The following is a 15,849-nucleotide window of genomic DNA, read 5'->3' as shown; positions in this document are numbered from 1 at the left end:
GATCTGTGCCTTAAGGACATGCTCCTGCTGCATACCTATTCCTTCAATTCGGCCCATCCCTTTGTTTCCCAAAAGGGATACTTTTAGTTAATTTAATATCTATAGAAACAATGCTAATGACTGGCTTGCTGTTAATAAATGCGTGGGTAAATCTCTGTTCGGGGCTCTCAGCTCTGAAGGCTGTGAGACCCCTGATTTCCCACGTCACACCTCTATATTTCTGTGTGTGTGCCTTTAATTCCTCTAGCACCGCTGGGCTAGGGTCTCCCCGACCCAGCTGGTCTCGGCACTGCACAGTTAAAAAAATGTGATACTGTCTTATGCTGTAATTTTTTTCTTTAAAAGGTGAGGTCAGTTGCAAATGGGATAGGAGCTGGTGTATGAATGCTTTACAAATAAGAGGCCTGCTAGAATCAAGGGGGTTTTTAATGAGAAGCTAATGAGAAACACCACTTTAAAATCCAGTAAAGGACAATTCACCAGAACCCCTGGTTTTAGCAATGCCCAGTATGCTGTGCCCTTACACGCTTCCCTCTCTGAGGGCAGGTATCAGACTTGCTAGCACCCTTGCTCCTGTCAGCAGCACATGTGAGACTGCCACCCAACACACGGCTCCCTAGCAACAGCAATAACCAAAGTCTCTGGACAAAAGTAACCACTGCATCCCGAATCCTAGAGTTCAGTGAGACGGTCTCCCCTCACTGGTATTTTCCCCAGAAGTCACAACTAAAAGTCTTTTTTCAGGCAGTCATAAGTTTGGACTGCTGAGTGACCAATATAGGCCAGAAACCCTGCCTCCGTGCTCAAAAAGTCATGTCACCATTAAGGGTTTCTCCAAGATACCGGGGACCACAACAGGTATTTTACAGTCTCTGTAATAGTGTGGTTTCTTTTTGTTCAAACTCAAGAGCAGAATAAAAGAAAGCTCAAACACTGCCAAGAATAAAAGAAGAAATTTTAGTGTTTCATGCTGAAGTTTCGCTGGGAGCAAATAAAAAGGGCCTTGCAGTCTATTCAGCCAGCTATGCAATCTGAAGAGGAAGTTATGGTCCAGGAATGCTCAGGGCAGTGAACGGTCAACAGAAATGGGAGCTTTCAAGGAGGTGTTAACTGTCAAGGTAATAAAAGACAGCAGAGAGATCCCAACAAGGCCAGGCTAGAAAACCATTTGAGAACGTGGCTGCATACCAGGGACCAAAGGCCGTTCCGAAATTAGTGACTACTAGGAGGAAGAGGATACTGGAGAAGGGAGGTCAGTCATTAATAGAAGTGCCAACCCCCAGGTAATTAAACATTGGGCAAGGCACATCTCTGAGTTAAAAAGAGACAGAGGTTGGCCGGGCGCGGTGGCTCATGCCTGTAATCCCAGCACTTTGGGAGGCTGAGGCAGGCGGATCACAAGGTCAGGAGATCGAGACCATCCTGGCTAACACGGTGAAACCCCATCTCTACTAAAAATACAAAAAAATAGCCGGGCGTGGTGGCGGGCGCCTGTAGTCCCAGCTACTCGGGAGGCTGAGGCAGGAGAATGGCGTGAACCCGGGAGGCGGAGCTTGCAGTGAGCCGAGATCATGCCACTGCACTCTGGCCCGGGCAACAAAGCGGGACTCTGTCTCAAGAAAAAAAAAAGAAAAAAAAAATGGCAGAGGTGAAATCAAAATACACTGAAGCAAATACAAATTTATAAATTAGCTTTCCCTTTTCAGGGCTCAAGGTAGAGTGTGTTTAGTTACTGACAAGATCTCAGCAATAGATCATCGTGTCATCACTTAAATTTAAGAGCCATGAAAATGTTACTGAAAGGAAAAAGGAAGGCTCCGTAACGTAACAATTCAAAGACATGGTCCAGAGTAAAACTACTGTCCCTTAACTCAAAACTGTCTAGGATCACTGAACTGTTTAAATATTCGACGAAAGAGTGCCCAAAGGAGACAAACAGTTAAAAAGTGCTGACCCTTCCTAAAGTGTGATGTGGATGAAGTAATTTAACTACTTTTTTTTTTCAGAGGTGGGGTCTTGCTATGTTGCCCAGGCTGGTCTCAAACTCCTAGTCTCAAGTAAATCTCCTGCTTCAGGATCCTGAGCTACATCACAAGACGAAAATGCCAAAACACAGTCAGCTCCAGAATGCTGCTTGGACAACTCCTTTATTAGTAATTAGTGGTTGCACCAAACATTCTTTCTTCACCTAATATTGTACCTCAAACTCCCACATGGTGCCCTTTCTCTCATGTGACCTAAACATTTCCCTGCCCTCCCATTTATGTCCTCTTTTGCTTCGTGTCTTAGAAGAAATATGATCACCTACACTCCACAGCAAGGCCTTGATATCTAAGAATCTCATTTCACCACAGATCAGCCAGATCCATGCTCTCGCTCCTGGACACTTTTCAGGTCCATGCTATGTCTCCAATTAGAAACAAAACAACAAACTTGCCACAGACTCTCACTTTTTTTTTTTTTTTTCGAGTTTCACTCTGTTGCCCAGGCTGGAGTGCAGTGGTGTGATCGCAGCTCACTGCATCCTCCGCCTCCCGGGTTCAGGCAATTCTCCTGCCTCAGCCTCCCGAGTAGCTGGGATTACAGGTGCGCGCCACCACGTCCAGTTAATTTTTGTATTTTTAGTAGAGATGGGGTTTCACTATGTTGGCCAGGCTGGTCTTGAACTCGTGAGTACAAGCAATCCACCTGCCTTGGCCTCTTAAAATGCTTGGATTACAGGCATGAGCTACCGTATCTGGCTCTAATATATACTGTTTTTTGACCACATTATATAATTTCCTGTCTCTGTGCTTTTGTTTCTACTACTCCTGTAGTGTGGGATGCCTTCTGCCCCACCTCTCCCACCGTCTTTGCTCCCCCTCCGTCAATCCCAGCCATCTCAGGATTCAGGTCGAGTATGGCTCTGCCTACTCAAATTCTCCTTTCATTGCCCAGCTCTAAATCCTCCCATCTTTGCATTTGTGAACTGCTCCTATACATGTACCTGTTGCAGTATGTATTCTCATTAAATGTGGACATGCCTACTACCCTAGGAGATTGTCAGAACCAGAGTGTAGCCTCATGTCTTCTAATTCTTTCTCTTTCTAGAAATGCATCCTAAGCATAAGAATGCTAAACAAACATTTGGGGTTTAGGGAAAAAAATGAAGGAAAATAAAAAGGCAAGAATGGAAGTACATGAAAAGGATCTGTCTCTTTCATCAGGAAAGCTCCTCCTCGCTACTCTCTCACACACTCACCTCTTGCTTGATGGGTTTGATGGACAGGTGGTCAGACATCCACCTAGGATGCAACTCTGCCTTTGTGCGCTGTGGACGTTTTCCCTATAGTTAGAAGTGAAGAAGAGAAAGGAAACGATAGATTAGGGTGTTCTCAACTACTGACACTGATGCTGCTCCTGCTGCTGCCAGTAAAAAAGTGGCCCAGGAGGCATGCAGGTTAGGGCCAAAGCCTTCCTTAGGACAATCAGGGAGAACCACCGCTCAGCTGTGTAGGGACATAAGCCAGTTTATTCTCTTGAAAAAAATTTAAAAAAAACTTGGAGACAACCAAGTGTCTTTTATAATAGGCATCACTGGCAAAAAAAACTCCTTTAACAGTTTAAACAGTCAAAAAAAAACCTATCTTCCCAAATTACAAAGGGAAAGCCATGCTTTATCGCCTTCAGCAGAAGGGGCAGCTCTGGGAGGGGGCATCAGGAGCAGGAGGAGGTGGGCCGCTGGGCAAAGGCAGCACAGTGGCAGCAGTGAGAAGTGAGAGCAGTTGCCCAGGAGGGGAAGCCAGGGAGAGAGCAGGGTTGGGGAAAAGGGCTCAGCGAGCAGAATGCGGTGAGTTCCAAGCAAACGCACCAGGCTGGAAAGCAGTCCTTGTAGGAAATTTCAAAGAAAGAGGACAGAGAACTCCTTGTATCTAAGTTACTACTTTTGAAGGCCAAGGTTTATTAGCATATGTAAGTTTTGCAATTTGTGAGGAATGAGCCCCAGGGCATCACCAACTGTAACCTACTATTAAAAGGTGACAAGCAAAGGCCTTCCCTTACGGATAATATAACTTCTGTGGCTTCTGCATCAAAAATCTGCATTCTCCAGGGGTACTTCTGGTACCACTTAATCCATTAAGTAAGGAATTATAGGATGGAAAATGACAAGAAGGGGTGGTTGATACAACTTAAACATACCGCAAAGCCATGGGGGTACATTTAATGAGTCAGCAACTTTAGAAAGCTTTTCCTTCTTTGGGCTGGGTGGGGTGGCTCACGCCTGTAATCCCAGCACTTTGGGAGGCTGAGCGGGGCGGATCATGAAGTCAGGAGATTGAGACCATCCTGACCAACATGGTGAAACCCCATCTTTACTAAAAATACAAAAAAAAAAAATTAGCCAGGCCGTGGTGGCACGTGCCTGTAGTCCCAGGTACTCAGGAGGCTGAGACAGGAGAATTGCTTGAACCTGGGAGGCGGAGGTTGCAGTGAGCCAAGATCATACCACTGCATTCCAGCCTGGGCAACGGAGCGAGACTCCATCTCAAAAGAAAAAAAAAAGAAAGAAAGAAAGAAAGAGAATGACTAGTGCCCAATGCAAATGCAAGCCCAATTATCAAACGCAGTTGTGACCTTCTTTAAGTACCTGTCCCAAAAAACCTACCCCAGCAGTTTCCTGAAATATGCCTATAAGCTCTTTTTTTTTTTTTTCCCCTTAAAGGTTCTTGTTGTGTTTCAGAGGATGGAGTGCAGTGGGGCAATCATAACTCACTGCAGCCTCAAACTACTGGCCTCAGACAATCGTACCATCTTGGACTCCCAAAGCACTGAGATGGCCATTATTTTATAAGCCTCAAGACTCTAACAAGATCTCTTCAGCTTTAAATACAAGAAAAACTTATCAGGGAACTGTCTTCCAAAGGGATTATGCCAGTTTACCATGAGAGTAGCAAAAATGCCAATGCCACCTTCACTTCAACCCTGCCATATGAGATAGAAGCTACGAATGAGAAAAACGCCATTCTGGATACAGAAGCTGAACATTTCCCTACGTACTTTCCCATCGCCTTCTGTAAACCATCTATACCCTGAGTCAATTTATTTGTTGAGAAATTAAAGTTTATAAAGCTGTATATTCTGTAACATGAGCAACAAGCTCTACCAGTATCTACATCCCCTTTTATTTAAAAAAAAAAAAAAAAAAAAAAGGTTCAAGTAAACTTTTATATGGTCATTGCAGTAGGACTTACCTTCTGATTATTATTTCAAAGTTTAGAGGACGATCATATAATACCTCCTCAAAGATGTATCAAATCTACTGACACTCTTATTGCCTTTATTTTGCTATAAAATGTGGGTTTAGTTTTCAATCAAGGTTTCTCATCAATTACCCATTACCATAAACAACGGGAGAGGACCGAGTAGTGCATTTTGATTGCCAAATACAATGCTCTGTACATTGACATGGGTTCTTTGTTTAATTCCCACAGAAACTTCTGTCAAGTGATAGCATTTCATTTTACTAATAAGAAAACTGAAATGGACCCCACTTCAACAAAAAATAAAAAAATTAACCAGGCGTGGTGGTGGGTGCCTGGAGTCCCAGGTGCTCAGGAGGCTAAGGGAGGAGGATCGTTTGAGCCCAGGAATTCTAGGTTACAATGAGCTATAATCACGCTACTGCACTCCAGCCTGGATAACAGAGTAGGACCCCGTCTCTGTTTTTTAAAAAAAAAAAGGAAAACAAAAGAAAGAAGTTGAAATACAAAGTTATCAAGAAATTTATCCAAGGGACAGGACAGGGGAGTGGCATAATTCAAGTAGGTTTGAAAGAAAAGCTTCTGTCTCTTCCACATACTACGTTGACCCCTCTCTTCCACTGCCTCATTTATTGAGCCTCCATTTACACATTGTATTTTCTTTTCCTTTCTTTTTTTTTTTTGAGATGGAGTCTCACTGTCGCCCAGGCTGGAGTGCAGTGGTGTGATCTCGTGTCATTGCAACCTCCTGAGTTCAAGCGATTCTCCTGTCTCAGCTTCCTGAGTGGCTGGAATTACAGGCACCCGCCACCATGCCTGGCTAATTTTTGTATTTTTAGTAGAGATGGGGTTTTGCCATGTTGCCCAGGCTGGTCTTGAACTCTAGACCTCAGGTGACCTGCCCGCCTTCGCCTCCCAAAGTGCTGCGATTACAAGCATGAGCCACCACGCCCCTGGCCCCAGGTCAACATTTTTAAATGTCGCATCTTACTATTCTTTATTGTGTTACACCAGGTAAGACTCCAAAACAGTATTACCAGTAAGACAGTCTCAAACATTACTCTTTTGGTAACAAGATAGCTTCTACTTGTCAGTATTAACAATCTGACACACAGTCATGTGTTATACTTAACAATGAGGATACATTTTGAGAAACCACATTCTTAGGTGATTTTGTTAAGTTTTCAACAATATAGAATTCAGGGACTAGATGGCATAGCCTACTACACACCTAGGCTACGGGATACAGTTGGTCCTAGATGGTATAGCCTACTACAACCCTAGATGGTGTAGTGTGCTACACACCTAGGTTATGGGGTGTAGCGTATTGCTCCAGATGGTGTAGTCTACTACACACAACTCTAGAAGGCACAGCCTACTACACGCCCAGACTACAGGATATACAGCCTATTGCTCCTCGGTGGTGTAGCCTACTACATACAATCCCAGACACACAATGGTAAAATATTTGTGTATCTAAACATACGTAAATAGAAAAGGTACGGTAAAAATACAGTGTAAAAGATTTAAGAACTGGCACACCGAGACAGGGCAACTTATCATGAATGGAGCTTGCAGGACTGGCAGTTGCTCTGCTGAGTTCATGACTGAGTGGCGTAAACGTGAAGGTCAGGACATTACAGTACACTACTGTAAACCTTGTAAACACAATGCACTTAGGCTGCACTCAATTTATAAAAAGAAATGGAATTGTGCTACAATGTTATAATGTCTATGATGATGGGAAATTTTCAGCTTAATTATAATCTTATGGGACCACGGTGGTATATGTGGTTTGTCATTGACCAAAACGTGGTTACTTGGGGCATTATTGTACGTACTATGGAATGAGGAGAGTATGTTTAATTTTATCAGGTCTGGTGTTCAAAGATATCTGTATCAGAACGAACAGAGTAGCTTCCAGTTATTTCTTTCATTTTGGAAATGTTTACAAGTTATCTTTTCCTTGAAGGTTTAGAAAACTTTACCTGTGAAACAATCAATCCTTCTATGAAAACACTTCTTCCCTAATTACTGGTCTGCTAAGATTTTCTACTTCCCAATTTAGATTTTTCTTAAAATTATTCTTCTGGTTAATAGGACTTCATTGATGTTTTCGAACTTAAAAGCACTATCTATTTCTTTGAAAATATCAAATCCATTATTTCTTTCTGGTTTGCAATTCCATGGTTCTTGAAAATTGTATTTAAAGATTACACTATTTAAGGGTTACCTTATTTTAATTTTTCTTCTTTTGAAAAGAATCAATGTTTGAAATTTTTAATCAAAATAATCATTTTTATGCTTTAAGTTTTTTTTCCCCTTAATTCTTGTATCCCCCAAAACGTTAGGCTGAATATTGCAGTAAAAAACCAGAAATTATAAAAGAAGGCTTAAGGTGATTGGGTATATTTGTAGATAATTTAATGTGCCATGACTGATGATATCAGTAAAGTCATATGCAAGGTCACGTAAAGTCATAAAAGTATCTCTTTACATCATTGTTACTTTAAGAAAATTAGATTCTATATTTTCATTCCTAGAAAAATTGTTGCAGTGAATTGCCGATCACGAAAACGGAATGCAATTATCGTACATGAACTTAAGTATACTGACGGTGACATGGAGGTTTTCTGGATCACCCAGGACCGCGGAAGTCTTGAAGCACTGTTTGTAAGTTCCCGTTATTAGAGAAAGGTAATTTCTAGGACTTTCCCTAAAGCATCAACCTGCTTAAGGGTTAAACACACCACCAGATCCACGATAAATTAAATAATACATTTGACATGTTTTCCTCCCTGTAGGTACTGCAGTGATGATTTATAAATACTTTCTCTTCGTATTTCACTGGCCAGTGGTCAAATATTTCTGGTCCTCTATTAACATGTATTAATAATCAGAAATATTATTATTGATATGAAATCAACAAACTGAATAATTATCAACCAACCTTATCATAGAAAAGGCAAGACAGGCTAAACGCGGTGGCTCACGCCTGTAATCACAGCACTTGGAAGGCCAAGGTGGGTGGATCACTTGAGGCCAGGAGTCAAGACCAGCCTGGCCAACATGGAGAAACCGCGTCTCTACTAAATATAGAAACATTAGCCGGGCATGGTGGCACACGCCTATAGTCCCAGCTACTTGGGAGGCTGAGGCATGAGAATTGCTTGAACCCAGGAGGTGGAAGCTGCGGTGAGCCAAGACTGTGTCACTGCACTCCAGCGTGAGTGACAGAGTGAGTCTCTGTCGCAAAAAACAAACAAAAAAAAAACCCCAAAAAAACAAGAAATGACATTAGGTATTGTGGGTGTTAAAAAGATGAATAAGACACAGTCCCTGAGCTGAAGAAGCTTGAACTCACAAAGATAAAAATAAGCATAAAGAAACCTGTTAAGTGACAGAAGTCCTAAAGGCTGGGGGAAACAAGGACAGTTCATGGACACAGTGACATTTAAGTAAGGCTTTTGAGAGAGTAGTATTCAAATGGGTAAGGAAGTAGAGGGGGGCCAGGTGTGGTGGCTCACACCTGTAATCCCAGCACGTTGGGATCACAGCCCAGGAGTTCAAGACCAGCCCAGGCAACATAGGGAAACCCTATGTATAGATAAAATTAAAAGATTAGCCAGGCGTGGTGGCGTGTGCCTGCAGTTCCAGCTACTCGAGAGGATCACTTCGGCCTGGGAGGTTGAGGCTACAGTGAGCTATGATTGCACCACTGTACTCCAGCTTGGGACATAGAGCAAGACCCTGTCTTAAAACAATAAAAGCTGGGCACAGTGGCTCATGCCTGTAATCCCAGCACGTTGGGAAGCCAAGACAGGAGGACGGACTGAGGCCAGGAGTTTGAGACAAGCCTAGGCAGAGAGCAAGACCTTGTCTCTACGAAAAATAAAAAATAATTAGCTGGGTGTGGAGGCACGAGCCTGTTTCCCCAGCTACTTGGGAGGCTGAGATGAGAGGATCACATGAGCCTGGGAAGTCGAGGCTGCAGTGAGCTATGATTGCACCACTGCACTCCAGCCTAGGTGACAAAGTGAGAGAGCTTGTCCTTAAAAAACAAAAAAAACCAAAAAAAAAACAAAAAAAAAACGGCCGGGTGCGGTGGCTCACATCTGTAATCCCAGCACTTTAGGAGGCTGAGGCTGTGGATCACCTGAGGTCAGGAGTTCTAGACCAGCCTGGTCAAAACGGTGAAACCCCGTCTCCACTAAAAATACAAACATTAGCTGGGTGTGGTGGTGTGCGCCTATAATCCTAGCTACTCAGGAGGCTGAGGCAGGAGAATCGCTTGAACCTGGAAGGCAGAAGCTGCAGTGAACCGAGACTGCGCTACTGCACTCCAGCCTGGGGGAAAAAAAAAGGAAAAAGAGGAGGAAGGATGTTTGAAAATGTCATGAAGTAGGGGCATATGGTTTATGAGACTGTAGCTTGCCCTGAATTTGGTGAAGAGGACACAATCAGGTAGAGCCAGGCAAAGGGCTGGCAATGGAGCTACAAGGACAAAGACAAACCCATAAGATGTTCGAAAGCTGGTTCCAGACTGTGAAAAGTCACCGTCACTACTGGTGGGTGGTAAGACACTGAGGACTTCCTGGGGGAAGGAGAACACGATAGGACCCACAGCGAAGGAGAGGGGGTGGCATGGGGTGCCAGTCTAACACTGGAGTTCAGACAGGATGGAAGCCTGCACTATTTCCAGGACAGTGGGAAGTATGGGGAAGGTCTCATGAATAATCCTTAAACAATGCAGCACCAGGCCTAACACAGAGGAGGACTGAGCAGAGAGTGTGGCGCACCTTCTGGGCGATCATGTTGCAGATCTCAGGCAGGAAGTCCTCACTGAGGAGCTTGTAGAGCTGCCGTTCTCTAACGGAGGTCCTCTCGCGAAAACTCTCAGTGACCTGTCTCCATTCTTCTTCTGTTTGGCACAGGAGCCACCAAGTACCTTGGCCTGGCCCTTGGGACCCTAGAAAATAAAGGAATGGATTAACTACAGGAGATCCTATGGGGACCTTTCCTTATTTAGTCTCAATTTTGTTTCTACCCTGGGTCATGACTAAAATAAGGGAGTCAAAAAAGAGACCTATTATTTATTTATTTTTATTTATTTATTTATTTATTTATTTGAGACAGGGTCTGGCTCTATTTCCCAGGCTAGAGTGCAGTGGCACCATCTCAGCTCACTGTAACCTCTGCCTCCTGGGCTCAAGCCATCTTCCCATCTCAGCAACCCCCAAGTACCTGGGACTACAGGTGTGTACCAGCACACCCAGCTAATCTTTTGCATTTTTAGTAAAGACAGGGTTTTGCCATGTTGCCCTGGCTGGTCGTTAATTCCTAAGTCTGCTTTGACCTCCCAAAGTGCTGGGATTATAGGTGTGAGCCACTTCACCTGGCCTACTTTTAAATTTCATTTATTTATTTATTTAGAGACAGAGTCCTGCCCTGTCGCCCAGGCTGGAGTGCAGGGGCACCATCTCAGCTTACTGCAGCCTCCGCCTCCCAGATTCAAGTGATTCTCCTTCCTCAGCCTCTCGAGTAGTTGGGATTACAGGTGCCTGCCACCACGCCCAGCCAATTTTTGTATTTTTAGTAGAGACGGGGTTTCACAATGTTGGCCAGGCTGGTCTTGAACTCCTGACCTCAGGTGATCGGCCCGCCTTGACCTCCCAAAGTGCTGGGATTACAGGCATGAGCCCCCGCAACGGCCTCTTTTTAATTTTAAAGTTGACAATGTATACTTCTGGTTTTCTTGTTAAAGTCACTGCTAACAACTAAAAAAAAAAAAGTAGTGTCTAAAGGCAATACAAATATAACTACTGTGACTTTATTTTTTTTTATTTTTATTTTTTTTTTTTTTTGAGACGGAGTCTCGCTGTGTCGCCCAGGCTGGAGTGCAGTGGCGCGATCTCGGCTCACTGCAAGCTCCGCCTCCCGGGTTCACGCCATTCTCCCGCCTCAGCCTCCGAGTAGCTGGGACTACAGGCGCCCGCCACCACGCCCGGCTAGTTTTTTGTATTTTTAGTAGAGACGGGGTTTCACCATGTTAGCCAGGATGGTCTCGATCTCCTGACCTCGTGATCCACCCGCCTCGGCCTCCCAAAGTGCTGGGATTACAGGCTTGAGCCACCGCGCCCGGCTACTACTGTGACTTTAACAAGATAGATATTCACAGCCTAGAAATGATTAAATATGTTGACAGAAACGGTTTTGAGTTTGAGTCCTTGCAGAGTCTACCTTGCCTCAACTACACTGTGCAAACTGGTATGTGCCTCCCATTTTTATGCTACTTGGATGACAAAATTAAAATCTAGGCAGGAAACCAGTATGCTGCAAACCCATAAGGAAACCACTGTGTCAGGAAGTGCTGACATTAAAAAGACCTCTCTGAGAAGCTGGTGATTCACTCCAATGTTGAGGAGTCGATTACACTGTCCCTAGTAAACAGAACACTAGTGAAAAGATCGAGTTTTTTTGTTTGTTTGTTTGTTTTTGAGACGGAGTCTCGCTCTGTCGCCCAGGCTGGAGTGCAGTGGCGCAATCTTGGCTCACTGCAATCTGCGCCTCCCGGGGTTTTACGTCATTCTCCTGCCTCAGCCTCCCGAGTAGCTGGGACTACAGGCGCCCGCCACCTCGCCCGGCTAGTTTTTTTTTAGTAGTTTTTAGTAGAGACGGGGTTTCACCGTGTTAGCCAGGATGGTCTCGATCTCCTGACCTCGTGATCCGCCTGTCTCGGCCTCCCAAAGTGCTGGGATTACAGGCTTGAGCCACTGCGCCCGGCCAAGATCGAGTTTTGATCTAAATCCTCAGTCAGATGATGAGCTGGGCGCAGGATAAGGTGTGAGGAAGAGAACTGAAGAAGGGTACGGAGGGGAGGTCAAAGGCTATTGCAATCATCTTTACTTTGTATGACTCTAGGAAAAGACAGAGTCAACACTCTGGCATAAATAAATCATATTTACTTAATTCTTTCTCAACGCCAGTAAAGAACATTACCATGTCTTGTCTGTGGCTCAGATGCCAAGGCGTTGTCTTCCTGCTTCTCACTGAAACACAGGAAAAAGAGGTGTCAATTAAAACAAAGACAGGTCCAAAACTGTTCTGTGCCACCCCAGGATGGTAGACCCAAGGAATTTAACACAAAGAGAGTGGATGTGTGTGTTAAGGGGACAAGGCTTGGAGGTGGAGTGCTGAATAAATGAACACTAGGATGTAGGCATGCTGGTCTAGAAGGGAAGTACTGACATACAGCTACCCTATGTTATGGCAACAGTATCAATGCGTAAGAAAATAGTAACTTTCATTTTTTATTTTTACTTTTTTGAGATGGAGTCTTGCCCTGTCACCCAGGCTGGAGTGCAATGGCGTGATCTCAGCTCATTGCAACCTCCGCCTCCCAGGTTCAAATGATTCTCCTGCCTCAGCCTGCCTAGTAGCTGGGACTACAGGCACCCGCCACAGGCCCAGCTAATTTTTGCTTTTTTTTTTTTTTTTTTTTTTTTTTTTGAGATGGAGTCTCGCTCTGTCGCCCAGGCTGGAGTGCAGTGGCCGGATCTCAGCTCACTGCAAGCTCTGCCTCCCGGGTTCACGCCATTCTCCTGCCTCAGCCTCCCGAGTAGCTGGGACTACAGGCGCCTGCCACCTCACCCAGCTAGTTTTTAGTAGAGATGGGGTTTCACCGTCTTCGCCAGGATGGTCTCGATCTCCTGACCTCCTGATCCGCCCGCCTCGGCCTTCCAAAGTGCTGAGATTACAGGCTTGAGCCACCGCGCCCAGCCAATTTTTGCATTTTTTAGTAGAGACAGGGTTTCACCATGTTGGCCAGGCTGGTCTTGAACTCCTGACCTCATGATCTGCCCATCTTGGCCTCCCAAAGTGTTGGGATTACAGGCGTGAGCCACCGTGCCCAGCCAGAAAACATTAACTTTTAAAACTTTTTTTGGAAATGAAACAGATGTGCTGTTTTTTTTTCGTTTGTTCTTGTTTTTTATTACTGCTCCAGTCAAGAGAGACAGATGCAATTGTTAATAATTAAATGCCAAGAAAAAAGAACTGTAGGGATTCCAATGTCCTCCTCGCTGATTTGGGGCCACGCTGAAGACAGGTGTATTTATTATAATTTATCCTTACCTAAAGTAGAGGGTTAAGAGCATGGGCTCCAAAGTGGGACTGCCTCTATTCAACCTGTGCCACTTACAATGTGACCTCAGGAACATTAATTAACTTTCCCCCCAAGAAATGGAGCTATTAATAGTGCCTACCTCACAGGGATGTTGGAGATTAAATTACAAAATGCAAAGTGTATAACGCAATAGCATGAAGTATCATTTTCACTTGTATCCCTGAAAAAGGAAGGAAACTTTTCTCTTGTTTTCAAGTTTCTGAGAGAATGACAATGTTCTCTACTGGCATTATCCAATAAACCACGTGACTGCTGAGCATTTCAAATGTGGCTAGCGTGAAAGAGAAACTCAATTTTAAATTTAATGAAAAAATATTTAAATAGTGGCTTACATACACAGCTCTCAAGGAAAAAACATCACCAGTAGAGGGTAGCACAAGTCCATGGATGCTTGTTAAAATGATGCTACAGTCCCAACTCTAAGCGACTGTGATTCTTGATACTTACGGGGAAATGGAGACAGGTATCACTAAGCTTTCTGAATATCAGAGGATGTGTGGAATCCTAACCAAACCCGGAAACAGGTGTTGCATACACAAAACATAAGTAATTACAGGACATTTGTCACGGAAACGGGTAAGGAAGAAATAGGCAGCTGCAATCTGAGGCTGAACTTCTGGAAAGTTAAGTGAATGCTGACTGAGTTAAAATCAGGTTCTGAGTGATCTATACTCTTAATCTGATTTTCTAGAAATATTTCTTAGTGGTTAAAAAGCAACACGGTGAAATCCAGCCTAACTCAAGCATTTAGATTAAGTAGCAAGGGACGAAGCCACTTGTCCTGAGTTATCAGAATTTTTAAGAATACAGCCTCACTTTAATAGGCTTAGTGATAGAGTTGATCCTAAAGTAAGAAGTGTATTTACACAGTATAGGTCAGATTGTGAAAACTCCTATAGCAAGATTCACATGGTGAAATTTCCTAGAAGATAATGACACATAAAAGAAAATCCTTCAAGTATCTTTTTCTTTGCTAAAATTAAATATAAAATTGAAGAATGAAAAAAATGGTTTTGTTCAATATAATCCTCATTAAGCGCACATCCATCGTCTAGTAAGAGGACTCGCTTACAGAGGGCAGGTGACTTGCCAGATGTCACGCACTAAGGACTTCCTGATTCTGTACTGCACACGTGGTAATCTCATAAGCACTCAGTTTCAGGTTCCCATAATAACGTGCTTCCCATGGCACACGCAAAATAAAGAAAAAGGAATAAATGAATTAAGGTCCCTTCTGCCACGGTCTATGACCACAACTAACAAGATTTTCTTACCTCAACAGAATCTCCTCCTGCACTTTCTTCCGTTTTGGGGGTCTTCCTCTTCTTTTTCCCGTTTTTCCAGGAATACTTGAGACATTTTTCTGTCCTTCACTTTCCCTAATAAATAATATTAAATAGAAATGTTCTGGCATAGGATTGGCATGCTACATATGATTTTAAAACAGTATTTCTGGCCATGAGATGACCAAAAAGGATTAAATGTAGCAGTGAAAGGAAAAGGGAAGAGTAACTTCCAGTCTTCCATTATTAGACTATGGATCTGAGGAAAACTAACATTTTGTAATACTAAACTGTGCCGAAGATCTGACACCTTCCGAAGAGTAAGCATGCTCCTAGCAATAAGAAAGCCTAAATAAGAGGTTAGCATCGTTTTGGGATGCTATGGAAATGCGGCCTCTTCCTTACTTAGTAAAGCTTATGTTTCAGGCATCATGTTAAGTTCCTTCTGTTCTTACACTGATGGATACTAAGGTTCATAAACTACATCATTAATTCTAGTAGAAAAAAGGAGATCAAAGGAGAGCTCAAGGACTGACGATGCAAGATGAAAACTGCTACTGCACTGAAATGATTGCACTGTTGAGAAGAAACCTGCTATATTAAAATAGCCTGTGCTCGTAAGAAGAGTGGCATTTCTCAGAAACCTCCTATCAAGAACTTCAGATCAAAAAAGTATCTTTAACCCCTCTGGTAGCAGACAATTAATTCCTTTTTGTATGAAGTATCTCCTTACCATCTTTTTGCAGGCATGCTTAGAGAGAATTCCTTCATTAGGAAAAAAAAAAAAATTGTGCTGTAGAATTCTGACGCATTTAATCTTAATGACATTTTAATACAGTAGCTATCATGCCCTGACATTAAAGAACACACCTGCTCAAAGACAGTTCTCCGTTGGATTTTCCTTGTACCGGGTCCTCTTTGTACATTCGTGTTCCATAGAAATACCAGTAGAGTGCTCCAGAATTGTCTTCACCCAATGGCTCCACACGGAGACTGTCTGCATCCAGACCCTAAGCAGAGCAAGAAAAAGGGGTTTGGGGAAACGGGGAACAAAATGCACCAGGAAAAAACGAAAATGAGGATTCCAAATTTACACACAGGCATACGTCAAATCTAAAAATGCCCAAGTATCACTGGGCGC

At 43.5% G+C, this 15,849-nt stretch overlaps 1 protein-coding gene across 2 annotated transcripts in view; it reads right to left on the bottom strand.

Annotated features, from left to right (window-relative positions):
- LOC112633026 (cat eye syndrome critical region protein 2) overlaps window positions 1–15,849 on the bottom strand; it is a 200,270-nt gene that overhangs the window by 42,596 nt on the left and 141,825 nt on the right. For both annotated transcript variants that reach the window (XM_025399376.1, XM_025399377.1), the window contains 5 exons: window positions 15,579–15,718; window positions 14,700–14,804; window positions 12,240–12,289; window positions 10,040–10,209; window positions 3,242–3,325 (listed from right to left, as the gene is read on the bottom strand). In XM_025399376.1, the coding sequence (XP_025255161.1) occupies window positions 3,242–3,325; window positions 10,040–10,209; window positions 12,240–12,289; window positions 14,700–14,804; window positions 15,579–15,718 (549 nt within the window). The remainder of the gene's footprint in view (window positions 1–3,241; window positions 3,326–10,039; window positions 10,210–12,239; window positions 12,290–14,699; window positions 14,805–15,578; window positions 15,719–15,849) is intronic.

Source organism: Theropithecus gelada, chromosome 10 (genome assembly GCF_003255815.1).
Source record: "Theropithecus gelada isolate Dixy chromosome 10, Tgel_1.0, whole genome shotgun sequence".
Classification (NCBI taxonomy): Eukaryota; Metazoa; Chordata; class Mammalia; order Primates; family Cercopithecidae; genus Theropithecus; species Theropithecus gelada.
Note: the sequence above shows the minus strand (reverse complement) of the source record. Positions and strands in the feature narration are given on the sequence as shown.